The sequence below is a fragment of the Physcomitrium patens genome, chromosome 1 (assembly GCF_059467195.1).
Source record: "Physcomitrium patens ecotype Gransden chromosome 1, ASM5946719v1, whole genome shotgun sequence".
In the NCBI taxonomy this organism is placed as follows: domain Eukaryota; kingdom Viridiplantae; phylum Streptophyta; class Bryopsida; order Funariales; family Funariaceae; genus Physcomitrium; species Physcomitrium patens.
Window position 1 is genome coordinate 755,236 of NC_143410.1, and position 27,254 is coordinate 782,489.

The following is a 27,254-nucleotide window of genomic DNA, read 5'->3' on the forward strand; positions in this document are numbered from 1 at the left end:
ATAACATTGTCTTAGGTGAAGGCTTACTATTCACTATCTAGATTGCATCTTATAAGTCAAATAAGCAAGAGATAGAATTGAGGTGCCTTAAACTTTGTGCTAATGTTAATAGACATATTGTATATTAAATTTGTACCTTGTATGAGGACTTGATTTTGTCTGCCAAGGTCCAAAAAAAGTTTTTTCTTTACATGTATATGCATTTGTAGCAATTCCAATTAAAGACTCAAATTGATTTTTATGAATTGTGAAATGACTGCCTATTGGAAATGACTCTTTGTGACTAATTGATATAAAGAGTAAATCTTATCTCAATCTAGTTGATATCTCTATAATTCTATTAGTCATTTTGTCTAGTTACTTAGTAACTATTTCGTTGTGAAATCTAATAGTGTCAAATTTCACAATATTTTTTAGAATATTAGATATTAGATTCAATTAAATTTAAAAATTAGATGAAATTATCAATTTGGATATAATATATTTTATAAATAAAAATTAATCTTACATCTATTGTATGAATCAAGATAAATGTTGATTTGATTGAGGTATAGAATTTAAATAATTAATAAAGTAATAACTTAAATTGGACTATAATATTTAATAATAAATTCAAGATAAAAAATTAATAATAATATGTATGTAGAATTTTAAGATATAAAATTGAATTTACTTAATTCTTCTCATGTGTAGTATTTTACTATGAATTGACTATATCCAAGATTAATTTTAATAGTATAGATTGATATTGGAAAGATGAATTTGTTATAACTTAAAGTTAACTTTAAAAGATTGACTATATCTTTATAAAAGACTTATAAAAATATTTAAATTAAATTAAATTATTTTAATCTCAAATATTTATAAATTAAAAATTAATTTTGGTATTTTAGTACTTCTAAAAGATTAGAGATATAGTTTCAAAAGTAAAAGTTCCATAGAATATAAGATTTTAATAACAAATTCTTATTAGTTTGGAAAGAAATTAAATTAATTTTGATTAATATTTTATCTTCTTTTTTTAATAATATTTTAATTATTTAGGTTTTTAAGAATTGCACAAAATCATTCATGTTTAAAAAAAAAACTTGAAATCATATATTTATATAAAGAAAAAATTGTACACCAAAACATTATTTTGTGATAGTTAATTATTGTAAAATCTAAAAATTTAACAAAATAGTTATCAATTCTTGTGCCAATTTGCTTTAATAAAATCTTCAATTAATTCAATATAAATTTGTATCTAGCACATAAAACACATTGATATGTAATAAAAAAACATTTAATGAATTACAAAAATATTTTCATGAAATAAAAAAATATAGAAGTAGAATACTTTACCATAATATAGTTTTAATTCCAAATTAGCAATTTTGTCCAATTTCATCTCATCTAATTCTTTCCTTAAAATTTTTGTTTTGTTTAATTTTTAACACTAAAAATAATAGAATATTAACTAAAAAACTGTTTTGCTAAATTTATCATAGTGTTTATAAAACACTATATGTATATACACATGGTTTGTTTTTCTCTCTCACATTAAAGTATCCATGTGATAATTGTTATAGTATTTGCTATTGGAAAGATGTAAAACGCCTAGTTTATACAAATTGAAAAATTTAAAATTACATAAACTAGAATATTACAGAATGAGGAACATTTTAAAGTTGAATGTTGATTAATAAACTCAAATAAAAATATGAATTCCCTCCTAATTAAAATAAGGCAGTATTACCAACAACAAGGACAGCTCCAGACCAAAAGCAATCCGAAGACGATCAACGATGTATGATGCAATTTCCAAATGTCATACTAGCAGCACCCAATTAAGCAGGAGTAGATTGCAAAGTATGAATAATGACCGTTAAGAACATTGGACCTTAATACAATACAAGCATAAGATCGACCAGTCGATGACACAAAGGAACACTATCAGAGAATTAGCAAGTGCATACAATCATGTATATGATTCCATGGAGGGGTCACTAGCAAGCAGTGTAAGAGCCTGACATTATGAGACGGACACAAGCGTGGAGGTAGCAATGGACTTCGACGAGATACAATCTGTGCAACGAGCAAACTTTTAGCCAAAACAGTCCAACCCCGACCTACTTTCCCCCACCCTCAATTACAATGCTTCCGTTGCATACATTCGATCGATCACCCAGATTTGCTAAAGCACATGGATCGTTTCTTATTCAAGTGATACTTTCAGAAAGCAGTCACTGACGCTTCCTATCTGATTACACCATAACCTAAGATAGCTCAGGCTACCCTGCAAGACATGAAATAGGCGTTCGCAACAGTCGACTGTTCAACAAGCGGTCCAGAACCTTGCGCAACAGCAACCGGTGCCACCCATGTGGGTGGCAAACTAATCAACCAGATGGGATCCGTAGGAATCCCCAAACTCCCCGTCTGCACGAATCCAGGCAACAATGAGCATCCAACTCGAGAAACTGATAATCGGAATTGCAGCGATAACGGAGAGAAGAGAGAGAAGGCCAGAAAATAACAGACACGGAGATTGAGCGACGAACGGAGCGGTGAGAAAAGTGGCTAGAAGGGTGACGCACCGTGCCAGTCTGGGATTTGGGGAATGTCCACGGGGGGACCGATGTTCACAGGGTCTGCCAGGCCTGTATCGATGTTAATCTCGCAGCAGCAGTAGCAGCAGCAGGTGGAGTAGTAGGTCGTGGCTAGAGAGGACACAAGCATTCTGATCATCATCTTCATGGGTTTTCTCCAAACACACGAAGAAATACACAAAGGAGGAGGCTCGTAGGGCCTTATATCGACAGAAATAAGCGACAGGAAGTCTGTCTGTATTCGGTCACAAAGGTCCTCTTCTTGCTGGCCAACACAGTCTCCAATGGTTAGCTCTTTTTACGGAACGTAGCCCTCAAGAATACCTTTAATTAGCCCATTTCCTCTGCTTTGGGGGTTGTTCAGGCCCCCCGCTCCTACCTTTTTAATCCGAAGAACCCATAAATTTAGAGGTCGAGTTCGTTGCAGTTGTAGGAATTGTGCTGTATGCTTTTAAAGGACTGAGGAACCAATGGAAGCATATCATGTTTTTTTTTTTCATTTTTATGGAATTAACATCTTTTGGGGGAGGAGGAAGATGAGCTTATTTAAGGAAATTTTGGATGGATGCCACCTGATTGGACCACTCCCTAACTCCTTTCATTAGAATATTGATTTTCTGGGATTTACCTCTGCTAAATATAGCTCATTCTTCCAGGATGTCGAACAAATTCAGTGTGATTGTATTGGTCCATATTGATTTTCTCCACAAATTCCTCCCACCCTGCCGACTCTTATTGGCACTTTTTACTATTATTTTTCTTCGCTAATAACTGTTTTTAACAACCAACATCAGCACAAACAAATAATGACTTTTAAGAGATTTGAAATCAGATAGAAGTCTACAAGCGCCTATTCAATACAAGGGGCATACACTAAGTCCATGATCTTCCCATGCAGCAAGCCCTTGGAAAAGATGAGAAAGAGAGGCCAATTCTTGTCTCAGCTAACTTAGCTTAAGCATCAACATTCACCCAATATTTTTCTTACTTGTACATGGGGATATATAATTATGGCTGAAGCTACAAGCACACCCCAAATTGCTTTACATACATCCATTATGTCTAGATACACACATCTAAGAGTTTTGATTGGCTTATCTAGATCCTTTTTTTCTTATTTCATCATAGGTCCTTGTCTACCTCCTTCTCTCCCTTGCCTTAGCATGAGTCTCAAGCCCCCTCCTCTTTCTAGCCTTAGTGCAAGTCTTACCGCCTTTCTTTCTTTCTTCCATATGGATCCCAGTTCTCTTTCCTCTCTTCCTTGCCTTAGCGTGGATCTCAAGCCTCCTTCTCTTTCTAGCCTTAGTACAAGTCTTATTGCCTTTCTTTCTTTCTTCCATATGGATCTCAAATCCCTTTCCTCTCTTCCTTGCCTTAGCGTGGGTCTCAAGTCCCCTCCTCTTTCTAGCCTTAGTGCAAGTCTTACCGCCTTTCTTTCTTTCTTCCATATCGATCCCAGTTCTCTTTCCTCTCTTCCTTGCCTTAGCGTGGATCTCAAGCCTCCTTCTCTTTCTAGTCTTAGTACAAGTCTTATTGTCTTTCTTTCTTTCTTCCATATGGATCTCAAATCCCTTTCCTCTCTTCCTTGCTTTAGCGTGGGTCTCAAGCCCCCTCCTCTTTCTAGCCTTAGTGCAAGTCTTACCGCCTTTCTTTCTTTCTTCCATATGGATCCCAGTTCTCTTTCCTCTCTTCCTTGCCTTAGCGTGGATCTCAAGCCTCCTTCTCTTTCTAGTCTTAGTACAAGTCTTATTGCCTTTCTTTCTTTCTTCCATATGGATCTCAAATCCCTTTCCTCTCTTCCTTGCCTTAGCGTGGATCTCAAGCCTCATTCTCTTTCTAGCCTTAGTACAAGTCTTATTGTCTTTCTTTCTTTCTTCCATATGGATCTCAAATCCCTTTCCTCTCTTCCTTGCCTTAGCGTGGGTCTCAAGCCCCCTCCTCTTTCTAGCCTTAGTGCAAGTCTTACCGCCTTTCTTTCTTTCTTCCATATGGATCCCAGTTCTCTTTCCTCTCTTGCTTGCCTTAGCGTGGATCTCAAGCCTCCTTCTCTTTCTAGCCTTAGTACAAGTCTTATTGCCTTTCTTTCTTTCTTCCATATGGATCTCAAATCCCTTTCCTCTCTTCCTTGCCTTAGCGTGGGTCTCAAGCCCCCTCCTCTTTCTAGCCTTAGTGCAAGTCTTACCGCCTTTCTTTCTTTCTTCCATATGGATCCCAGTTCTCTTTCCTCTCTTCCTTGCCTTAGCGTGGATCTCAAGCCTCCTTCTCTTTCTAGCCTTAGTACAAGTCTTATTGCCTTTCTTTCTTTCTTCCATATGGATCTCAAATCCCTTTCCTCTCTTCCTTGCCTTAGCGTGGGTCTCAAGCCCCCTCCTCTTTCTAGCCTTAGTACAAGTCTTACCGCCTTTCTTTCTTTCTTCCATATGGATCCCAGTTCTCTTTCCTCTCTTCCTTGCCTTAGCGTGGATCTCAAGCCTCCTTCTCTTTCTAGTCTTAGTACAAGTCTTATTGCCTTTCTTTCTTTCTTCCATATGGATCTCAAATCCCTTTCCTCTCTTCCTTGCCTTAGCGTGGGTCTCAAGTCCCCTCCTCTTTCTAGCCTTAGTGCAAGTCTTACCGCCTTTCTTTCTTTCTTCCATATCGATCCCAGTTCTCTTTCCTCTCTTCCTTGCCTTAGCATGGATCTCAAGCCTCCTTCTCTTTCTAGTCTTAGTACAAGTCTTATTGCCTTTCTTTCTTTCTTCCATATGGATCTCAAATCCCTTTCCTCTCTTCCTTGCCTTAGCGTGGGTCTCAAGTCCCCTCCTCTTTCTAGCCTTAGTGCAAGTCTTACCGCCTTTCTTTCTTTCTTCCATATCGATCCCAGTTCTCTTTCCTCTCTTCCTTGCCTTAGCATGGATCTCAAGCCTCCTTCTCTTTCTAGTCTTAGTACAAGTCTTATTGCCTTTCTTTCTTTCTTCCATATGGATCTCAAATCCCTTTCCTCTCTTCCTTGCCTTAGCGTGGGTCTCAAGCCCCCTCCTCTTTCTAGCCTTAGTGCAAGTCTTACCGCCTTTCTTTCTTTCTTCCATATGGATCCCAGTTCTCTTTCCTCTCTTCCTTGCCTTAGCGTGGATCTCAAGCCTCCTTCTCTTTCTAGCCTTAGTACAAGTCTTATTGCCTTTCTTTCTTTCTTCCATATGGATCTCAAATCCCTTTCCTCTCTTCCTTGCCTTAGCGTGGGTCTCAAGTCCCCTCCTCTTTCTAGCCTTAGTGCAAGTCTTACCGCCTTTCTTTCTTTCTTCCATATCGATCCCAGTTCTCTTTCCTCTCTTCCTTGCCTTAGCGTGGATCTCAAGCCTCCTTCTCTTTCTAGTCTTAGTACAAGTCTTATTGTCTTTCTTTCTTTCTTCCATATGGATCTCAAATCCCTTTCCTCTCTTCCTTGCTTTAGCGTGGGTCTCAAGCCCCCTCCTCTTTCTAGCCTTAGTGCAAGTCTTACCGCCTTTCTTTCTTTCTTCCATATGGATCCCAGTTCTCTTTCCTCTCTTCCTTGCCTTAGCGTGGATCTCAAGCCTCCTTCTCTTTCTAGTCTTAGTACAAGTCTTATTGCCTTTCTTTCTTTCTTCCATATGGATCTCAAATCCCTTTCCTCTCTTCCTTGCCTTAGCGTGGATCTCAAGCCTCATTCTCTTTCTAGCCTTAGTACAAGTCTTATTGTCTTTCTTTCTTTCTTCCATATGGATCTCAAATCCCTTTCCTCTCTTCCTTGCCTTAGCGTGGGTCTCAAGCCCCCTCCTCTTTCTAGCCTTAGTGCAAGTCTTACCGCCTTTCTTTCTTTCTTCCATATGGATCCCAGTTCTCTTTCCTCTCTTGCTTGCCTTAGCGTGGATCTCAAGCCTCCTTCTCTTTCTAGCCTTAGTACAAGTCTTATTGCCTTTCATTCTTTCTTCCATATGGATCTCAAATCCATTTCCTCTCTTCCTTGCCTTAGCGTGGGTCTCAAGCCCCCTCCTCTTTCTAGCCTTAGTACAAGTCTTACCGCCTTTCTTTCTTTCTTCCATATGGATCCCAGTTCTCTTTCCTCTCTTCCTTGCCTTAGCGTGGATCTCAAGCCTCCTTCTCTTTCTAGTCTTAGTACAAGTCTTATTGCCTTTCTTTCTTTCTTCCATATGGATCTCAAATCCCTTTCCTCTCTTCCTTGCCTTAGCGTGGGTCTCAAGCCCCCTCCTCTTTCTAGCCTTAGTGCAAGTCTTACCGCCTTTCTTTCTTTCTTCCATATGGATCCCAGTTCTCTTTCCTCTCTTCCTTGCCTTAGCGTGGATCTCAAGCCTCCTTCTCTTTCTAGCCTTAGTACAAGTCTTATTGCCTTTCTTTCTTTCTTCCATATGGATCTCAAATCCCTTTCCTCTCTTCCTTGCCTTAGCGTGGGTCTCAAGCCCCCTCCTCTTTCTAGCCTTAGTACAAGTCTTACCGCCTTTCTTTCTTTCTTCCATATGGATCCCAGTTCTCTTTCCTCTCTTCCTTGCCTTAGCGTGGATCTCAAGCCTCCTTCTCTTTCTAGTCTTAGTACAAGTCTTATTGCCTTTCTTTCTTTCTTCCATATGGATCTCAAATCCCTTTCCTCTCTTCCTTGCCTTAGCGTGGGTCTCAAGTCCCCTCCTCTTTCTAGCCTTAGTGCAAGTCTTACCGCCTTTCTTTCTTTCTTCCATATCGATCCCAGTTCTCTTTCCTCTCTTCCTTGCCTTAGCATGGATCTCAAGCCTCCTTCTCTTTCTAGTCTTAGTACAAGTCTTATTGCCTTTCTTTCTTTCTTCCATATGGATCTCAAATCCCTTTCCTCTCTTCCTTGCCTTAGCGTGGGTCTCAAGTCCCCTCCTCTTTCTAGCCTTAGTGCAAGTCTTACCGCCTTTCTTTCTTTCTTCCATATCGATCCCAGTTCTCTTTCCTCTCTTCCTTGCCTTAGCATGGATCTCAAGCCTCCTTCTCTTTCTAGTCTTAGTACAAGTCTTATTGCCTTTCTTTCTTTCTTCCATATGGATCTCAAATCCCTTTCCTCTCTTCCTTGCCTTAGCGTGGGTCTCAAGCCCCCTCCTCTTTCTAGCCTTAGTGCAAGTCTTACCGCCTTTCTTTCTTTCTTCCATATGGATCCCAGTTCTCTTTCCTCTCTTCCTTGCCTTAGCATGGATCTCAAGCCTCCTTCTCTTTCTAGCCTTATTACAAGTCTTATTGCCTTTCTTTCTTTCTTCCATATGGATCTCAAATCCCTTTCCTCTCTTCCTTGCCTTAGCGTGGGTCTCAAGTCCCCTCCTCTTTCTAGCCTTAGTGCAAGTCTTACCGCCTTTCTTTCTTTCTTCCATATCGATCCCAGTTCTCTTTCCTCTCTTCCTTGCCTTAGCGTGGATCTCAAGCCTCCTTCTCTTTCTAGTCTTAGTACAAGTCTTATTGTCTTTCTTTCTTTCTTCCATATGGATCTCAAATCCCTTTCCTCTCTTCCTTGCTTTAGCGTGGGTCTCAAGCCCCCTCCTCTTTCTAGCCTTAGTGCAAGTCTTACCGCCTTTCTTTCTTTCTTCCATATGGATCCCAGTTCTCTTTCCTCTCTTCCTTGCCTTAGCGTGGATCTCAAGCCTCCTTCTCTTTCTAGTCTTAGTACAAGTCTTATTGCCTTTCTTTCTTTCTTCCATATGGATCTCAAATCCCTTTCCTCTCTTCCTTGCCTTAGCGTGGATCTCAAGCCTCATTCTCTTTCTAGCCTTAGTACAAGTCTTATTGTCTTTCTTTCTTTCTTCCATATGGATCTCAAATCCCTTTCCTCTCTTCCTTGCCTTAGCGTGGGTCTCAAGCCCCCTCCTCTTTCTAGCCTTAGTGCAAGTCTTACCGCCTTTCTTTCTTTCTTCCATATGGATCCCAGTTCTCTTTCCTCTCTTGCTTGCCTTAGCGTGGATCTCAAGCCTCCTTCTCTTTCTAGCCTTAGTACAAGTCTTATTGCCTTTCTTTCTTTCTTCCATATGGATCTCAAATCCCTTTCCTCTCTTCCTTGCCTTAGCGTGGGTCTCAAGCCCCCTCCTCTTTCTAGCCTTAGTACAAGTCTTACCGCCTTTCTTTCTTTCTTCCATATGGATCCCAGTTCTCTTTCCTCTCTTCCTTGCCTTAGCGTGGATCTCAAGCCTCCTTCTCTTTCTAGTCTTAGTACAAGTCTTATTGCCTTTCTTTCTTTCTTCCATATGGATCTCAAATCCCTTTCCTCTCTTCCTTGCCTTAGCGTGGGTCTCAAGTCCCCTCCTCTTTCTAGCCTTAGTGCAAGTCTTACCGCCTTTCTTTCTTTCTTCCATATGGATCCCAGTTCTCTTTCCTCTCTTCCTTGCCTTAGCATGGATCTCAAGCCTCCTTCTCTTTCTAGCCTTAGTACAAGTCTTATTGCCTTTCTTTCTTTCTTCCATATGGATCTCAAATCCCTTTCCTCTCTTCCTTGCCTTAGCGTGGGTCTCAAGTCCCCTCCTCTTTCTAGCCTTAGTGCAAGTCTTACCGCCTTTCTTTCTTTCTTCCATATCGATCCCAGTTCTCTTTCCTCTCTTCCTTGCCTTAGCGTGGATCTCAAGCCTCCTTCTCTTTCTAGTCTTAGTACAAGTCTTATTGTCTTTCTTTCTTTCTTCCATATGGATCTCAAATCCCTTTCCTCTCTTCCTTGCTTTAGCGTGGGTCTCAAGCCCCCTCCTCTTTCTAGCCTTAGTGCAAGTCTTACCGCCTTTCTTTCTTTCTTCCATATGGATCCCAGTTCTCTTTCCTCTCTTGCTTGCCTTAGCGTGGATCTCAAGCCTCCTTCTCTTTCTAGCCTTAGTACAAGTCTTATTGTCTTTCTTTCTTTCTTCCATATGGATCTCAAATCCCTTTCCTCTCTTCCTTGCCTTAGCGTGGGTCTCAAGCCCCCTCCTCTTTCTAGCCTTAGTGCAAGTCTTACCGCCTTTCTTTCTTTCTTCCATATGGATCCCAGTTCTCTTTCCTCTCTTGCTTGCCTTAGCGTGGATCTCAAGCCTCCTTCTCTTTCTAGCCTTAGTACAAGTCTTATTGCCTTTCTTTCTTTCTTCCATATGGATCTCAAATCCCTTTCCTCTCTTCCTTGCCTTAGCGTGGGTCTCAAGCCCCCTCCTCTTTCTAGCCTTAGTGCAAGTCTTACCGCCTTTCTTTCTTTCTTCCATATGGATCCCAGTTCTCTTTCCTCTCTTCCTTGCCTTAGCGTGGATCTCAAGCCTCCTTCTCTTTCTAGTCTTAGTACAAGTCTTATTGCCTTTCTTTCTTTCTTCCATATGGATCTCAAATCCCTTTCCTCTCTTCCTTGCCTTAGCGTGGGTCTCAAGTCCCCTCCTCTTTCTAGCCTTAGTGCAAGTCTTACCGCCTTTCTTTCTTTCTTCCATATCGATCCCAGTTCTCTTTCCTCTCTTCCTTGCCTTAGCGTGGATCTCAAGCCTCCTTCTCTTTCTAGTCTTAGTACAAGTCTTATTGTCTTTCTTTCTTTCTTCCATATGGATCTCAAATCCCTTTCCTCTCTTCCTTGCTTTAGCGTGGGTCTCAAGCCCCCTCCTCTTTCTAGCCTTAGTGCAAGTCTTACCGCCTTTCTTTCTTTCTTCCATATGGATCCCAGTTCTCTTTCCTCTCTTCCTTGCCTTAGCGTGGATCTCAAGCCTCCTTCTCTTTCTAGTCTTAGTACAAGTCTTATTGCCTTTCTTTCTTTCTTCCATATGGATCTCAAATCCCTTTCCTCTCTTCCTTGCCTTAGCGTGGATCTCAAGCCTCATTCTCTTTCTAGCCTTAGTACAAGTCTTATTGTCTTTCTTTCTTTCTTCCATATGGATCTCAAATCCCTTTCCTCTCTTCCTTGCCTTAGCGTGGGTCTCAAGCCCCCTCCTCTTTCTAGCCTTAGTGCAAGTCTTACCGCCTTTCTTTCTTTCTTCCATATGGATCCCAGTTCTCTTTCCTCTCTTGCTTGCCTTAGCGTGGATCTCAAGCCTCCTTCTCTTTCTAGCCTTAGTACAAGTCTTATTGCCTTTCTTTCTTTCTTCCATATGGATCTCAAATCCCTTTCCTCTCTTCCTTGCCTTAGCGTGGGTCTCAAGCCCCCTCCTCTTTCTAGCCTTAGTACAAGTCTTACCGCCTTTCTTTCTTTCTTCCATATGGATCCCAGTTCTCTTTCCTCTCTTCCTTGCCTTAGCGTGGATCTCAAGCCTCCTTCTCTTTCTAGTCTTAGTACAAGTCTTATTGCCTTTCTTTCTTTCTTCCATATGGATCTCAAATCCCTTTCCTCTCTTCCTTGCCTTAGCGTGGGTCTCAAGTCCCCTCCTCTTTCTAGCCTTAGTGCAAGTCTTACCGCCTTTCTTTCTTTCTTCCATATGGATCCCAGTTCTCTTTCCTCTCTTCCTTGCCTTAGCATGGATCTCAAGCCTCCTTCTCTTTCTAGCCTTAGTACAAGTCTTATTGCCTTTCTTTCTTTCTTCCATATGGATCTCAAATCCCTTTCCTCTCTTCCTTGCCTTAGCGTGGGTCTCAAGTCCCCTCCTCTTTCTAGCCTTAGTGCAAGTCTTACCGCCTTTCTTTCTTTCTTCCATATCGATCCCAGTTCTCTTTCCTCTCTTCCTTGCCTTAGCGTGGATCTCAAGCCTCCTTCTCTTTCTAGTCTTAGTACAAGTCTTATTGTCTTTCTTTCTTTCTTCCATATGGATCTCAAATCCCTTTCCTCTCTTCCTTGCTTTAGCGTGGGTCTCAAGCCCCCTCCTCTTTCTAGCCTTAGTGCAAGTCTTACCGCCTTTCTTTCTTTCTTCCATATGGATCCCAGTTCTCTTTCCTCTCTTGCTTGCCTTAGCGTGGATCTCAAGCCTCCTTCTCTTTCTAGCCTTAGTACAAGTCTTATTGTCTTTCTTTCTTTCTTCCATATGGATCTCAAATCCCTTTCCTCTCTTCCTTGCCTTAGCGTGGGTCTCAAGCCCCCTCCTCTTTCTAGCCTTAGTGCAAGTCTTACCGCCTTTCTTTCTTTCTTCCATATGGATCCCAGTTCTCTTTCCTCTCTTGCTTGCCTTAGCGTGGATCTCAAGCCTCCTTCTCTTTCTAGCCTTAGTACAAGTCTTATTGCCTTTCTTTCTTTCTTCCATATGGATCTCAAATCCCTTTCCTCTCTTCCTTGCCTTAGCGTGGGTCTCAAGCCCCCTCCTCTTTCTAGCCTTAGTGCAAGTCTTACCGCCTTTCTTTCTTTCTTCCATATGGATCCCAGTTCTCTTTCCTCTCTTCCTTGCCTTAGCGTGGATCTCAAGCCTCCTTCTCTTTCTAGTCTTAGTACAAGTCTTATTGCCTTTCTTTCTTTCTTCCATATGGATCTCAAATCCCTTTCCTCTCTTCCTTGCCTTAGCGTGGGTCTCAAGTCCCCTCCTCTTTCTAGCCTTAGTGCAAGTCTTACCGCCTTTCTTTCTTTCTTCCATATCGATCCCAGTTCTCTTTCCTCTCTTCCTTGCCTTAGCATGGATCTCAAGCCTCCTTCTCTTTCTAGTCTTAGTACAAGTCTTATTGCCTTTCTTTCTTTCTTCCATATGGATCTCAAATCCCTTTCCTCTCTTCCTTGCCTTAGCGTGGGTCTCAAGCCCCCTCCTCTTTCTAGCCTTAGTGCAAGTCTTACCGCCTTTCTTTCTTTCTTCCATATGGATCCCAGTTCTCTTTCCTCTCTTCCTTGCCTTAGCGTGGATCTCAAGCCTCCTTCTCTTTCTAGCCTTAGTACAAGTCTTATTGCCTTTCTTTCTTTCTTCCATATGGATCTCAAATCCCTTTCCTCTCTTCCTTGCCTTAGCGTGGGTCTCAAGTCCCCTCCTCTTTCTAGCCTTAGTGCAAGTCTTACCGCCTTTCTTTCTTTCTTCCATATCGATCCCAGTTCTCTTTCCTCTCTTCCTTGCCTTAGCGTGGATCTCAAGCCTCCTTCTCTTTCTAGTCTTAGTACAAGTCTTATTGTCTTTCTTTCTTTCTTCCATATGGATCTCAAATCCCTTTCCTCTCTTCCTTGCTTTAGCGTGGGTCTCAAGCCCCCTCCTCTTTCTAGCCTTAGTGCAAGTCTTACCGCCTTTCTTTCTTTCTTCCATATGGATCCCAGTTCTCTTTCCTCTCTTCCTTGCCTTAGCGTGGATCTCAAGCCTCCTTCTCTTTCTAGTCTTAGTACAAGTCTTATTGCCTTTCTTTCTTTCTTCCATATGGATCTCAAATCCCTTTCCTCTCTTCCTTGCCTTAGCGTGGATCTCAAGCCTCATTCTCTTTCTAGTCTTAGTACAAGTCTTATTGTCTTTCTTTCTTTCTTCCATATGGATCTCAAATCCCTTTCCTCTCTTCCTTGCCTTAGCGTGGGTCTCAAGCCCCCTCCTCTTTCTAGCCTTAGTGCAAGTCTTACCGCCTTTCTTTCTTTCTTCCATATGGATCCCAGTTCTCTTTCCTCTCTTGCTTGCCTTAGCGTGGATCTCAAGCCTCCTTCTCTTTCTAGCCTTAGTACAAGTCTTATTGCCTTTCTTTCTTTCTTCCATATGGATCTCAAATCCCTTTCCTCTCTTCCTTGCCTTAGCGTGGGTCTCAAGCCCCCTCCTCTTTCTAGCCTTAGTGCAAGTCTTACCGCCTTTCTTTCTTTCTTCCATATGGATCCCAGTTCTCTTTCCTCTCTTCCTTGCCTTAGCGTGGATCTCAAGCCTCCTTCTCTTTCTAGCCTTAGTACAAGTCTTATTGCCTTTCTTTCTTTCTTCCATATGGATCTCAAATCCCTTTCCTCTCTTCCTTGCCTTAGCGTGGGTCTCAAGCCCCCTCCTCTTTCTAGCCTTAGTACAAGTCTTACCGCCTTTCTTTCTTTCTTCCATATGGATCCCAGTTCTCTTTCCTCTCTTCCTTGCCTTAGCGTGGATCTCAAGCCTCCTTCTCTTTCTAGTCTTAGTACAAGTCTTATTGCCTTTCTTTCTTTCTTCCATATGGATCTCAAATCCCTTTCCTCTCTTCCTTGCCTTAGCGTGGGTCTCAAGTCCCCTCCTCTTTCTAGCCTTAGTGCAAGTCTTACCGCCTTTCTTTCTTTCTTCCATATCGATCCCAGTTCTCTTTCCTCTCTTCCTTGCCTTAGCATGGATCTCAAGCCTCCTTCTCTTTCTAGTCTTAGTACAAGTCTTATTGCCTTTCTTTTTTTCTTCCATATGGATCTCAAATCCCTTTCCTCTCTTCCTTGCCTTAGCGTGGGTCTCAAGTCCCCTCCTCTTTCTAGCCTTAGTGCAAGTCTTACCGCCTTTCTTTCTTTCTTCCATATCGATCCCAGTTCTCTTTCCTCTCTTCCTTGCCTTAGCATGGATCTCAAGCCTCCTTCTCTTTCTAGTCTTAGTACAAGTCTTATTGCCTTTCTTTCTTTCTTCCATATGGATCTCAAATCCCTTTCCTCTCTTCCTTGCCTTAGCGTGGGTCTCAAGTCCCCTCCTCTTTCTAGCCTTAGTGCAAGTCTTACCGCCTTTCTTTCATTCTTCCATATCGATCCCAGTTCTCTTTCCTCTCTTCCTTGCCTTAGCATGGATCTCAAGCCTCCTTCTCTTTCTAGTCTTAGTACAAGTCTTATTGCCTTTCTTTCTTTCTTCCATATGGATCTCAAATCCCTTTCCTCTCTTCCTTGCCTTAGCGTGGGTCTCAAGCCCCCTCCTCTTTCTAGCCTTAGTACAAGTCTTACCGCCTTTCTTTCTTTCTTCCATATGGATCCCAGTTCTCTTTCCTCTCTTCCTTGCCTTAGCGTGGATCTCAAGCCTCGTTCTCTTTCTAGTCTTAGTACAAGTCTTATTGCCTTTCTTTCTTTCTTCCATATGGATCTCAAATCCCTTTCCTCTCTTCCTTGCCTTAGCGTGGGTCTCAAGTCCCCTCCTCTTTCTAGCCTTAGTGCAAGTCTTACCGCCTTTCTTTCTTTCTTCCATATCGATCCCAGTTCTCTTTCCTCTCTTCCTTGCCTTAGCATGGATCTCAAGCCTCCTTCTCTTTCTAGTCTTAGTACAAGTCTTATTGCCTTTCTTTCTTTCTTCCATATGGATCTCAAATCCCTTTCCTCTCTTCCTTGCCTTAGCGTGGGTCTCAAGCCCCCTCCTCTTTCTAGCCTTAGTGCAAGTCTTACCGCCTTTCTTTCTTTCTTCCATATGGATCCCAGTTCTCTTTCCTCTCTTCCTTGCCTTAGCGTGGATCTCAAGCCTCCTTCTCTTTCTAGCCTTAGTACAAGTCTTATTGCCTTTCTTTCTTTCTTCCATATGGATCTCAAATCCCTTTCCTCTCTTCCTTGCCTTAGCGTGGGTCTCAAGCCCCCTCCTCTTTCTAGCCTCAGTACAAGTCTTACCGCCTTTCTTTCTTTCTTCCATATGGATCCCAGTTCTCTTTCCTCTCTTCCTTGCCTTAGCGTGGATCTCAAGCCTCCTTCTCTTTCTAGTCTTAGTACAAGTCTTATTGCCTTTCTTTCTTTCTTCCATATGGATCTCAAATCCCTTTCCTCTCTTCCTTGCCTTAGCGTGGGTCTCAAGTCCCCTCCTCTTTCTAGCCTTAGTGCAAGTCTTACCGCCTTTCTTTCTTTCTTCCATATCGATCCCAGTTCTCTTTCCTCTCTTCCTTGCCTTAGCATGGATCTCAAGCCTCCTTCTCTTTCTAGTCTTAGTACAAGTCTTATTGCCTTTCTTTCTTTCTTCCATATGGATCTCAAATCCCTTTCCTCTCTTCCTTGCCTTAGCGTGGGTCTCAAGCCCCCTCCTCTTTCTAGCCTTAGTGCAAGTCTTACCGCCTTTCTTTCTTTCTTCCATATGGATCCCAGTTCTCTTTCCTCTCTTCCTTGCCTTAGCGTGGATCTCAAGCCTCCTTCTCTTTCTAGTCTTAGTACAAGTCTTATTGCCTTTCTTTCTTTCTTCCATATGGATCTCAAATCCCTTTCCTCTCTTCCTTGCCTTAGCGTGGATCTCAAGCCTCATTCTCTTTCTAGCCTTAGTACAAGTCTTATTGTCTTTCTTTCTTTCTTCCATATGGATCTCAAATCCCTTTCCTCTCTTCCTTGCCTTAGCGTGGGTCTCAAGCCCCCTCCTCTTTCTAGCCTTAGTGCAAGTCTTACCGCCTTTCTTTCTTTCTTCCATATGGATCCCAGTTCTCTTTCCTCTCTTGCTTGCCTTAGCGTGGATCTCAAGCCTCCTTCTCTTTCTAGCCTTAGTACAAGTCTTATTGCCTTTCTTTCTTTCTTCCATATGGATCTCAAATCCCTTTCCTCTCTTCCTTGCCTTAGCGTGGGTCTCAAGCCCCCTCCTCTTTCTAGCCTTAGTACAAGTCTTACCGCCTTTCTTTCTTTCTTCCATATGGATCCCAGTTCTCTTTCCTCTCTTCCTTGCCTTAGCGTGGATCTCAAGCCTCCTTCTCTTTCTAGTCTTAGTACAAGTCTTATTGCCTTTCTTTCTTTCTTCCATATGGATCTCAAATCCCTTTCCTCTCTTCCTTGCCTTAGCGTGGGTCTCAAGTCCCCTCCTCTTTCTAGCCTTAGTGCAAGTCTTACCGCCTTTCTTTCTTTCTTCCATATCGATCCCAGTTCTCTTTCCTCTCTTCCTTGCCTTAGCATGGATCTCAAGCCTCCTTCTCTTTCTAGTCTTAGTACAAGTCTTATTGCCTTTCTTTCTTTCTTCCATATGGATCTCAAATCCCTTTCCTCTCTTCCTTGCCTTAGCGTGGGTCTCAAGCCCCCTCCTCTTTCTAGCCTTAGTGCAAGTCTTACCGCCTTTCTTTCTTTCTTCCATATCGATCCCAGTTCTCTTTCCTCTCTTCCTTGCCTTAGCGTGGATCTCAAGCCTCCTTCTCTTTCTAGCCTTAGTACAAGTCTTATTGCCTTCCTTTCTTTCTTCCATATGGATCTCAAATCCCTTTCCTCTCTTCCTTGCCTTAGCGTGGGTCTCAAGTCCCCTCCTCTTTCTAGCCTTAGTGCAAGTCTTACCGCCTTTCTTTCTTTCTTCCATATCGATCCCAGTTCTCTTTCCTCTCTTCCTTGCCTTAGCGTGGATCTCAAGCCTCCTTCTCTTTCTAGTCTTAGTACAAGTCTTATTGTCTTTCTTTCTTTCTTCCATATGGATCTCAAATCCCTTTCCTCTCTTCCTTGCCTTAGCGTGGGTCTCAAGTCCCCTCCTCTTTCTAGCCTTAGTGCAAGTCTTACCGCCTTTCTTTCTTTCTTCCATATGGATCCCAGTTCTCTTTCCTCTCTTCCTTGCCTTAGCGTGGATCTCAAGCCTCCTTCTCTTTCTAGTCTTAGTACAAGTCTTATTGCCTTTCTTTCTTTCTTCCATATGGATCTCAAATCCCTTTCCTCTCTTCCTTGCCTTAGCGTGGATCTCAAGCCTCATTCTCTTTCTAGCCTTAGTACAAGTCTTATTGTCTTTCTTTCTTTCTTCCATATGGATCTCAAATCCCTTTCCTCTCTTCCTTGCCTTAGCGTGGGTCTCAAGTCCCCTCCTCTTTCTAGCCTTAGTGCAAGTCTTACCGCCTTTCTTTCTTTCTTCCATATCGATCCCAGTTCTCTTTCCTCTCTTCCTTGCCTTAGCGTGGATCTCAAGCCTCCTTCTCTTTCTAGTCTTAGTACAAGTCTTATTGTCTTTCTTTCTTTCTTCCATATGGATCTCAAATCCCTTTCCTCTCTTCCTTGCCTTAGCGTGGATCTCAAGCCTCCTTCTCTTTCTAGCCTTAGTACAAGTCTTATTGCCTTCCTTTCTTTCTTCCATATGGATCTCAAATCCCTTTCCTCTCTTCCTTGCCTTAGCGTGGGTCTCAAGTCCCCTCCTCTTTCTAGCCTTAGTGCAAGTCTTACCGCCTTTCTTTCTTTCTTCCATATGGATCCCAGTTCTCTTTCCTCTCTTCCTTGCCTTAGCGTGGATCTCAAGCCTCCTTCTCTTTCTAGTCTTAGTACAAGTCTTATTGTCTTTCTTTCTTTCTTCCATATGGATCTCAAATCCCTTTCCTCTCTTCCTTGCCTTAGCGTGGGTCTCAAGTCCCCTCCTCTTTCTAGCCTTAGTGCAAGTCTTACCGCCTTTCTTTCTTTCTTCCATATCGATCCCAGTTCTCTTTCCTCTCTTCCTTGCCTTAGCGTGGATCTCAAGCCTCCTTCTCTTTCTAGTCTTAGTACAAGTCTTATTGTCTTTCTTTCTTTCTTCCATATGGATCTCAAATCCCTTTCCTCTCTTCCTTGCTTTAGCGTGGGTCTCAAGCCCCCTCCTCTTTCTAGCCTTAGTGCAAGTCTTACCGCCTTTCTTTCTTTCTTCCATATGGATCCCAGTTCTCTTTCCTCTCTTCCTTGCCTTAGCGTGGATCTCAAGCCTCCTTCTCTTTCTAGTCTTAGTACAAGTCTTATTGCCTTTCTTTCTTTCTTCCATATGGATCTCAAATCCCTTTCCTCTCTTCCTTGCCTTAGCGTGGATCTCAAGCCTCATTCTCTTTCTAGCCTTAGTACAAGTCTTATTGTCTTTCTTTCTTTCTTCCATATGGATCTCAAATCCCTTTCCTCTCTTCCTTGCCTTAGCGTGGGTCTCAAGCCCCCTCCTCTTTCTAGCCTTAGTGCAAGTCTTACCGCCTTTCTTTCTTTCTTCCATATGGATCCCAGTTCTCTTTCCTCTCTTGCTTGCCTTAGCGTGGATCTCAAGCCTCCTTCTCTTTCTAGCCTTAGTACAAGTCTTATTGCCTTTCTTTCTTTCTTCCATATGGATCTCAAATCCCTTTCCTCTCTTCCTTGCCTTAGCGTGGGTCTCAAGCCCCCTCCTCTTTCTAGCCTTAGTGCAAGTCTTACCGCCTTTCTTTCTTTCTTCCATATGGATCCCAGTTCTCTTTCCTCTCTTCCTTGCCTTAGCGTGGATCTCAAGCCTCCTTCTCTTTCTAGTCTTAGTACAAGTCTTATTACCTTTCTTTCTTTCTTCCATATGGATCTCAAATCCCTTTCCTCTCTTCCTTGCCTTAGCGTGGGTCTCAAGTCCCCTCCTCTTTCTAGCCTTAGTGCAAGTCTTACCGCCTTTCTTTCTTTCTTCCATATCGATCCCAGTTCTCTTTCCTCTCTTCCTTGCCTTAGCATGGATCTCAAGCCTCCTTCTCTTTCTAGTCTTAGTACAAGTCTTATTGCCTTTCTTTCTTTCTTCCATATGGATCTCAAATCCCTTTCCTCTCTTCCTTGCCTTAGCGTGGGTCTCAAGCCCCCTCCTCTTTCTAGCCTTAGTGCAAGTCTTACCGCCTTTCTTTCTTTCTTCCATATGGATCCCAGTTCTCTTTCCTCTCTTCCTTGCCTTAGCGTGGATCTCAAGCCTCCTTCTCTTTCTAGCCTTAGTACAAGTCTTATTGCCTTCCTTTCTTTCTTCCATATGGATCTCAAATCCCTTTCCTCTCTTCCTTGCCTTAGCGTGGGTCTCAAGTCCCCTCCTCTTTCTAGCCTTAGTGCAAGTCTTACCGCCTTTCTTTCTTTCTTCCATATCGATCCCAGTTCTCTTTCCTCTCTTCCTTGCCTTAGCGTGGATCTCAAGCCTCCTTCTCTTTCTAGTCTTAGTACAAGTCTTATTGTCTTTCTTTCTTTCTTCCATATGGATCTCAAATCCCTTTCCTCTCTTCCTTGCCTTAGCGTGGGTCTCAAGTCCCCTCCTCTTTCTAGCCTTAGTGCAAGTCTTACCGCCTTTCTTTCTTTCTTCCATATGGATCCCAGTTCTCTTTCCTCTCTTCCTTGCCTTAGCGTGGATCTCAAGCCTCCTTCTCTTTCTAGTCTTAGTACAAGTCTTATTGCCTTTCTTTCTTTCTTCCATATGGATCTCAAATCCCTTTCCTCTCTTCCTTGCCTTAGCGTGGATCTCAAGCCTCATTCTCTTTCTAGCCTTAGTACAAGTCTTATTGTCTTTCTTTCTTTCTTCCATATGGATCTCAAATCCCTTTCCTCTCTTCCTTGCCTTAGCGTGGGTCTCAAGTCCCCTCCTCTTTCTAGCCTTAGTGCAAGTCTTACCGCCTTTCTTTCTTTCTTCCATATGGATCCCAGTTCTCTTTCCTCTCTTCCTTGCCTTAGCGTGGATCTCAAGCCTCCTTCTCTTTCTAGCCTTAGTACAAGTCTTATTGCCTTCCTTTCTTTCTTCCATATGGATCTCAAATCCCTTTCCTCTCTTCCTTGCCTTAGCGTGGGTCTCAAGTCCCCTCCTCTTTCTAGCCTTAGTGCAAGTCTTACCGCCTTTCTTTCTTTCTTCCATATGGATCCCAGTTCTCTTTCCTCTCTTCCTTGCCTTAGCGTGGATCTCAAGCCTCCTTCTCTTTCTAGTCTTAGTACAAGTCTTATTGTCTTTCTTTCTTTCTTCCATATGGATCTCAAATCCCTTTCCTCTCTTCCTTGCCTTAGCGTGGGTCTCAAGTCCCCTCCTCTTTCTAGCCTTAGTGCAAGTCTTACCGCCTTTCTTTCTTTCTTCCATATCGATCCCAGTTCTCTTTCCTCTCTTCCTTGCCTTAGCGTGGATCTCAAGCCTCCTTCTCTTTCTAGTCTTAGTACAAGTCTTATTGTCTTTCTTTCTTTCTTCCATATGGATCTCAAATCCCTTTCCTCTCTTCCTTGCTTTAGCGTGGGTCTCAAGCCCCCTCCTCTTTCTAGCCTTAGTGCAAGTCTTACCGCCTTTCTTTCTTTCTTCCATATGGATCCCAGTTCTCTTTCCTCTCTTCCTTGCCTTAGCGTGGATCTCAAGCCTCCTTCTCTTTCTAGTCTTAGTACAAGTCTTATTGCCTTTCTTTCTTTCTTCCATATGGATCTCAAATCCCTTTCCTCTCTTCCTTGCCTTAGCGTGGATCTCAAGCCTCATTCTCTTTCTAGCCTTAGTACAAGTCTTATTGTCTTTCTTTCTTTCTTCCATATGGATCTCAAATCCCTTTCCTCTCTTCCTTGCCTTAGCGTGGGTCTCAAGCCCCCTCCTCTTTCTAGCCTTAGTGCAAGTCTTACCGCCTTTCTTTCTTTCTTCCATATGGATCCCAGTTCTCTTTCCTCTCTTGCTTGCCTTAGCGTGGATCTCAAGCCTCCTTCTCTTTCTAGCCTTAGTACAAGTCTTATTGCCTTTCTTTCTTTCTTCCATATGGATCTCAAATCCCTTTCCTCTCTTCCTTGCCTTAGCGTGGGTCTCAAGCCCCCTCCTCTTTCTAGCCTTAGTGCAAGTCTTACCGCCTTTCTTTCTTTCTTCCATATGGATCCCAGTTCTCTTTCCTCTCTTCCTTGCCTTAGCGTGGATCTCAAGCCTCCTTCTCTTTCTAGTCTTAGTACAAGTCTTATTACCTTTCTTTCTTTCTTCCATATGGATCTCAAATCCCTTTCCTCTCTTCCTTGCCTTAGCGTGGGTCTCAAGTCCCCTCCTCTTTCTAGCCTTAGTGCAAGTCTTACCGCCTTTCTTTCTTTCTTCCATATCGATCCCAGTTCTCTTTCCTCTCTTCCTTGCCTTAGCATGGATCTCAAGCCTCCTTCTCTTTCTAGTCTTAGTACAAGTCTTATTGCCTTTCTTTCTTTCTTCCATATGGATCTCAAATCCCTTTCCTCTCTTCCTTGCCTTAGCGTGGGTCTCAAGCCCCCTCCTCTTTCTAGCCTTAGTGCAAGTCTTACCGCCTTTCTTTCTTTCTTCCATATGGATCCCAGTTCTCTTTCCTCTCTTCCTTGCCTTAGCGTGGATCTCAAGCCTCCTTCTCTTTCTAGCCTTAGTACAAGTCTTATTGCCTTCCTTTCTTTCTTCCATATGGATCTCAAATCCCTTTCCTCTCTTCCTTGCCTTAGCGTGGGTCTCAAGTCCCCTCCTCTTTCTAGCCTTAGTGCAAGTCTTACCGCCTTTCTTTCTTTCTTCCATATCGATCCCAGTTCTCTTTCCTCTCTTCCTTGCCTTAGCGTGGATCTCAAGCCTCCTTCTCTTTCTAGTCTTAGTACAAGTCTTATTGTCTTTCTTTCTTTCTTCCATATGGATCTCAAATCCCTTTCCTCTCTTCCTTGCCTTAGCGTGGGTCTCAAGTCCCCTCCTCTTTCTAGCCTTAGTGCAAGTCTTACCGCCTTTCTTTCTTTCTTCCATATGGATCCCAGTTCTCTTTCCTCTCTTCCTTGCCTTAGCGTGGATCTCAAGCCTCCTTCTCTTTCTAGTCTTAGTACAAGTCTTATTGCCTTTCTTTCTTTCTTCCATATGGATCTCAAATCCCTTTCCTCTCTTCCTTGCCTTAGCGTGGATCTCAAGCCTCATTCTCTTTCTAGCCTTAGTACAAGTCTTATTGTCTTTCTTTCTTTCTTCCATATGGATCTCAAATCCCTTTCCTCTCTTCCTTGCCTTAGCGTGGGTCTCAAGTCCCCTCCTCTTTCTAGCCTTAGTGCAAGTCTTACCGCCTTTCTTTCTTTCTTCCATATGGATCCCAGTTCTCTTTCCTCTCTTCCTTGCCTTAGCGTGGATCTCAAGCCTCCTTCTCTTTCTAGCCTTAGTACAAGTCTTATTGCCTTCCTTTCTTTCTTCCATATGGATCTCAAATCCCTTTCCTCTCTTCCTTGCCTTAGCGTGGGTCTCAAGTCCCCTCCTCTTTCTAGCCTTAGTGCAAGTCTTACCGCCTTTCTTTCTTTCTTCCATATCGATCCCAGTTCTCTTTCCTCTCTTCCTTGCCTTAGCGTGGATCTCAAGCCTCCTTCTCTTTCTAGCCTTAGTACAAGTCTTATTGCCTTCCTTTCTTTCTTCCATATGGATCTCAAATCCCTTTCCTCTCTTCCTTGCCTTAGCGTGGGTCTCAAGTCCCCTCCTCTTTCTAGCCTTAGTGCAAGTCTTACCGCCTTTCTTTCTTTCTTCCATATCGATCCCAGTTCTCTTTCCTCTCTTCCTTGCCTTAGCGTGGATCTCAAGCCTCCTTCTCTTTCTAGTCTTAGTACAAGTCTTATTGTCTTTCTTTCTTTCTTCCATATGGATCTCAAATCCCTTTCCTCTCTTCCTTGCCTTAGCGTGGGTCTCAAGTCCCCTCCTCTTTCTAGCCTTAGTGCAAGTCTTACCGCCTTTCTTTCTTTCTTCCATATGGATCCCAGTTCTCTTTCCTCTCTTCCTTGCCTTAGCGTGGATCTCAAGCCTCCTTCTCTTTCTAGTCTTAGTACAAGTCTTATTGCCTTTCTTTCTTTCTTCCATATGGATCTCAAATCCCTTTCCTCTCTTCCTTGCCTTAGCGTGGATCTCAAGCCTCATTCTCTTTCTAGCCTTAGTACAAGTCTTATTGTCTTTCTTTCTTTCTTCCATATGGATCTCAAATCCCTTTCCTCTCTTCCTTGCCTTAGCGTGGGTCTCAAGTCCCCTCCTCTTTCTAGCCTTAGTGCAAGTCTTACCGCCTTTCTTTCTTTCTTCCATATGGATCCCAGTTCTCTTTCCTCTCTTGCTTGCCTTAGCGTGGATCTCAAGCCTCCTTCTCTTTCTAGCCTTAGTACAAGTCTTATTGCCTTTCTTTCTTTCTTCCATATGGATCTCAAATCCCTTTCCTCTCTTCCTTGCCTTAGCGTGGGTCTCAAGCCCCCTCCTCTTTCTAGCCTTAGTGCAAGTCTTACCGCCTTTCTTTCTTTCTTCCATATGGATCCCAGTTCTCTTTCCTCTCTTCCTTGCCTTAGCGTGGATCTCAAGCCTCCTTCTCTTTCTAGTCTTAGTACAAGTCTTATTGCCTTTCTTTCTTTCTTCCATATGGATCTCAAATCCCTTTCCTCTCTTCCTTGCCTTAGCGTGGGTCTCAAGTCCCCTCCTCTTTCTAGCCTTAGTGCAAGTCTTACCGCCTTTCTTTCTTTCTTCCATATCGATCCCAGTTCTCTTTCCTCTCTTCCTTGCCTTAGCATGGATCTCAAGCCTCCTTCTCTTTCTAGTCTTAGTACAAGTCTTATTACCTTTCTTTCTTTCTTCCATATGGATCTCAAATCCCTTTCCTCTCTTCCTTGCCTTAGCGTGGGTCTCAAGCCCCCTCCTCTTTCTAGCCTTAGTGCAAGTCTTACCGCCTTTCTTTCTTTCTTCCATATGGATCCCAGTTCTCTTTCCTCTCTTCCTTGCCTTAGCATGGATCTCAAGCCTCCTTCTCTTTCTAGCCTTAGTACAAGTCTTATTGCCTTCCTTTCTTTCTTCCATATGGATCTCAAATCCCTTTCCTCTCTTCCTTGCCTTAGCGTGGGTCTCAAGTCCCCTCCTCTTTCTAGCCTTAGTGCAAGTCTTACCGCCTTTCTTTCTTTCTTCCATATCGATCCCAGTTCTCTTTCCTCTCTTCCTTGCCTTAGCGTGGATCTCAAGCCTCCTTCTCTTTCTAGTCTTAGTACAAGTCTTATTGTCTTTCTTTCTTTCTTCCATATGGATCTCAAATCCCTTTCCTCTCTTCCTTGCCTTAGCGTGGGTCTCAAGTCCCCTCCTCTTTCTAGCCTTAGTGCAAGTCTTACCGCCTTTCTTTCTTTCTTCCATATGGATCCCAGTTCTCTTTCCTCTCTGCCTTGCCTTAGCGTGGATCTCAAGCCTCCTTCTCTTTCTAGTCTTAGTACAAGTCTTATTGCCTTTCTTTCTTTCTTCCATATGGATCTCAAATCCCTTTCTTCTCTTCCTTGCCTTAGCGTGGATCTCAAGCCTCATTCTCTTTCTAGCCTTAGTACAAGTCTTATTGTCTTTCTTTCTTTCTTCCATATGGATCTCAAATCCCTTTCCTCTCTTCCTTGCCTTAGCGTGGGTCTCAAGCCCCCTCCTCTTTCTAGTCTTAGTGCAAGTCTTACCGCCTTTCTTTCTTTCTTCCATATCGATCCCAGTTCTCTTTCCTCTCTTCCTTGCCTTAGCGTGGATCTCAAGCCTCCTTCTCTTTCTAGCCTTAGTACAAGTCTTATTGCCTTTCTTTCTTTCTTCCATATGGATCTCAAATCCCTTTCCTCTCTTCCTTGCCTTAGCGTGGGTCTCAAGCCCCTTCCTCTTTCTAGCCTTAGTGCAAGTCTTACCGCCTTTCTTTCTTTCTTCCATATGGATCCTAGTTCCTTTTTCTCTCTTCCTTGCCTCAGAGTACATCTAGGTCTTTCTCTTTGACAAGGTCTTACTTAAGTATTTGGATGAAAGAAATGCTAAGATAAATATAGGTTGAGTTTAAGAATTAGAGCAAGAAAGAAAAGAATAAGCCAATGGAGACAATGAATCCGATATACTCTCCTTGTAGACAATTAACTAATAATATGTCCCTTTCTTTTGTCCATTTTTTTCTTTCTTTAAAAAAGGTGGTGGTTGAAAAAGAGATAGTAAATAATTTATAAAAAAAATCAAGTCTTAATTTTTTATTTTTATTTTTATTTTAAAAAATATTTACATCTAAAAATATCTAATTTATTCTCTTTTTGGATCAATATTGGAATTAAATATTAACTTGTCAAACGTGCCTTAAGCATAGAAGCCTAATTTTTAGTCAATTTAAGTTGTATGGAGGTCATATAAGGTGTAGCCATGTCAATTAGAATGTAGCATTAACAGTTTTCTATGATTAATATAAAATATTAAAATATAATAAATATTATAAGATTTTTTATGTTAATTTTACTAGATACTTAGACAAGATAAGGTTTAATAAATCATTTATTTAAAGTGATTGCTTGATCCATTAGTTAGAAATCTACCTTAAAATCTACTATTATATTCTTAACTATTAAAATAAAATAAAATAAAATGCTAAATTAATTAAGATAATTCTTTTTGAGACTTAATAAGACTCTATTTTATGATTTTTTTAATAAGACTCTTATAACTTGTAAGTCTTTCTAAATTCTAATAAATATTAAAATAATTAATTAGACTCTCTAGTATTCATATTCTATTTTCTATAATTCCACCAATTGAGATGTATTGGTAGGACTCAAAAGTAGACATAAAAAAGTATGTTATTTTGTAGGTCCCTTTTTAGTAAGAAGAATAGAAGTAATATTCTTACAACACAATAAATGTTTTATTTGGTGGGTATTTAAAATATTTAGTAACTTTAAAATACACTTTGGTAGAATTACAATTTTGTATTCATTTTTTCAAAAACTAAATTATATAGTCATATGCATTTATGAAAGCATTTTCATGTCTATTGTGTTATATTATTTTTAATTAACTAAACTTATGAAGAATTTGTATGAAGAATAAAAATAAAAATTGAATCCTTAATCTATATTTTCTTACATCATTATTCTCAATAAGATATACTAAAGCCTATACCAAAAATTATAATTTATATCAAGTTCTTTTTCGTTTTAAAATTTTGTTTGGATATTTTTTGTATAAAGACATCATTCTACAAAACATATTTTAAAATGAAAACTCTTGAGATATAACAATGGACCCTCTATCATTATTTTGCAAAAGGATAAGTATGATTCTCACATTATTATTAATTTATTATTATTTCAATGTAAGATTTTTTTTGTAATTCAGTTTGAAACCTTACTACAAACATAATAATGTGCTACTTTTCTAATAAGTAATTATATATATATATATATATATATATATCAGGTTTTTAATTTCACTGACCAAAAACAAACAAAACAGTTGGATCAAATTACACGAAATGAAATTGTTTAAATCTACACAAGATATTTACTATAGTTTACATATGTTATTTATTTGATTAACTTGTAATTTTCTAACCTATGCTCTAAGCTTTAGACTATGCATTCACAAGTATAATGCATATTCTGCTACAATCTTCTGCTGAATATCATATTTGTTATGTAACTTTGATCCACAATAACACAACTACTGTTACATTCTTTTCTACAAAAGCTAAGAATTTGAGGTTTTTGAAATGTCTACAGTGTAGTGGAAAAACTTGTAATAGTGAGAAAAGCATACAAAATATATATAGTACGGAGCATAATTTCAAATGGCTATTGTCATAGATATGTTTACGTGGTGAAAAAATAAAATTTTGTATAGAATACATACATCTATCATGAAGCGACTAGCATAAAATTAATGACTAATCATGTACTATATGACGTACTGTGGTAGTAAGCGCTTAATAACTGGTCAGACAGAAATTACCTGCAAACGTGGAGGCACAAACATGAAGTTGCAAAACGGGCAGAGGATCCATAATGTCCAATTTGCAATCAGAGTGGCTTTCCAATTCTGTGAAATCAACCAGATCAAAATTTAGCAGAATTTTCATGAGAATAAAATTACAGGTGCACGAAATACGCATGCAGCCGGTTACCTAAAATTACATGTGTTATCAGGTCTCAGTGTGAAGTCCAAATTATCATGCGGTTTGAAGCTTGTTCTGAATTTTGCCCGCATTCCCCTGTACGAGCAGCAAGTACGCCAAGGTTAAAGCCGTGAAAGGAGGTGCGAAAATGAACTGCGCACTTCGAATCCAGTACAACATTGATCGTAAGTTGAGATACTACAAGCTCGGGCGTAGTAGTCATATGGATGATTGTGCACCTCGGCATGGCTAGCCATCTGATTTCAGAAAGCTAAGGCAAAAAGTTGAGAAGGATGGGTCCAAGAAGACCTGATCCAAAATCAGAAACTACGTGTACTCTATAATTCTAGTTTGTGAAAGAATTTATTTCGATTGCTTTTAGATGTCCATGGTTCATCTCAAGAGTTTATTTTATGGAGGCAGTGGAATTAGTCGTTGTGGTTCTGCCATTTGTGTTCACGAGTCTGTTTCTCGGGGCTA

The 27,254-nt window shown here is 41.5% G+C and overlaps 1 protein-coding gene across 1 annotated transcript; it reads right to left on the reverse strand.

Annotated features, from left to right (window-relative positions):
• Positions 1-2,047: 2,047 nt before the first annotated feature.
• LOC149989815 (uncharacterized) lies at positions 2,048-27,021 on the reverse strand. Its single transcript, XM_090256077.1, has 4 exons — positions 26,877-27,021; positions 26,612-26,698; positions 2,580-2,885; positions 2,048-2,421 (listed from the first exon to the last, which is right to left on the reverse strand). The coding sequence occupies exons 1-4, from the start codon at positions 27,019-27,021 to the stop codon at positions 2,378-2,380; spliced, it is 582 nt and encodes a 193-aa protein (XP_090112203.1). The 3' UTR covers positions 2,048-2,377.
• Between the last annotated feature and the right edge of the window lie 233 nt (positions 27,022-27,254).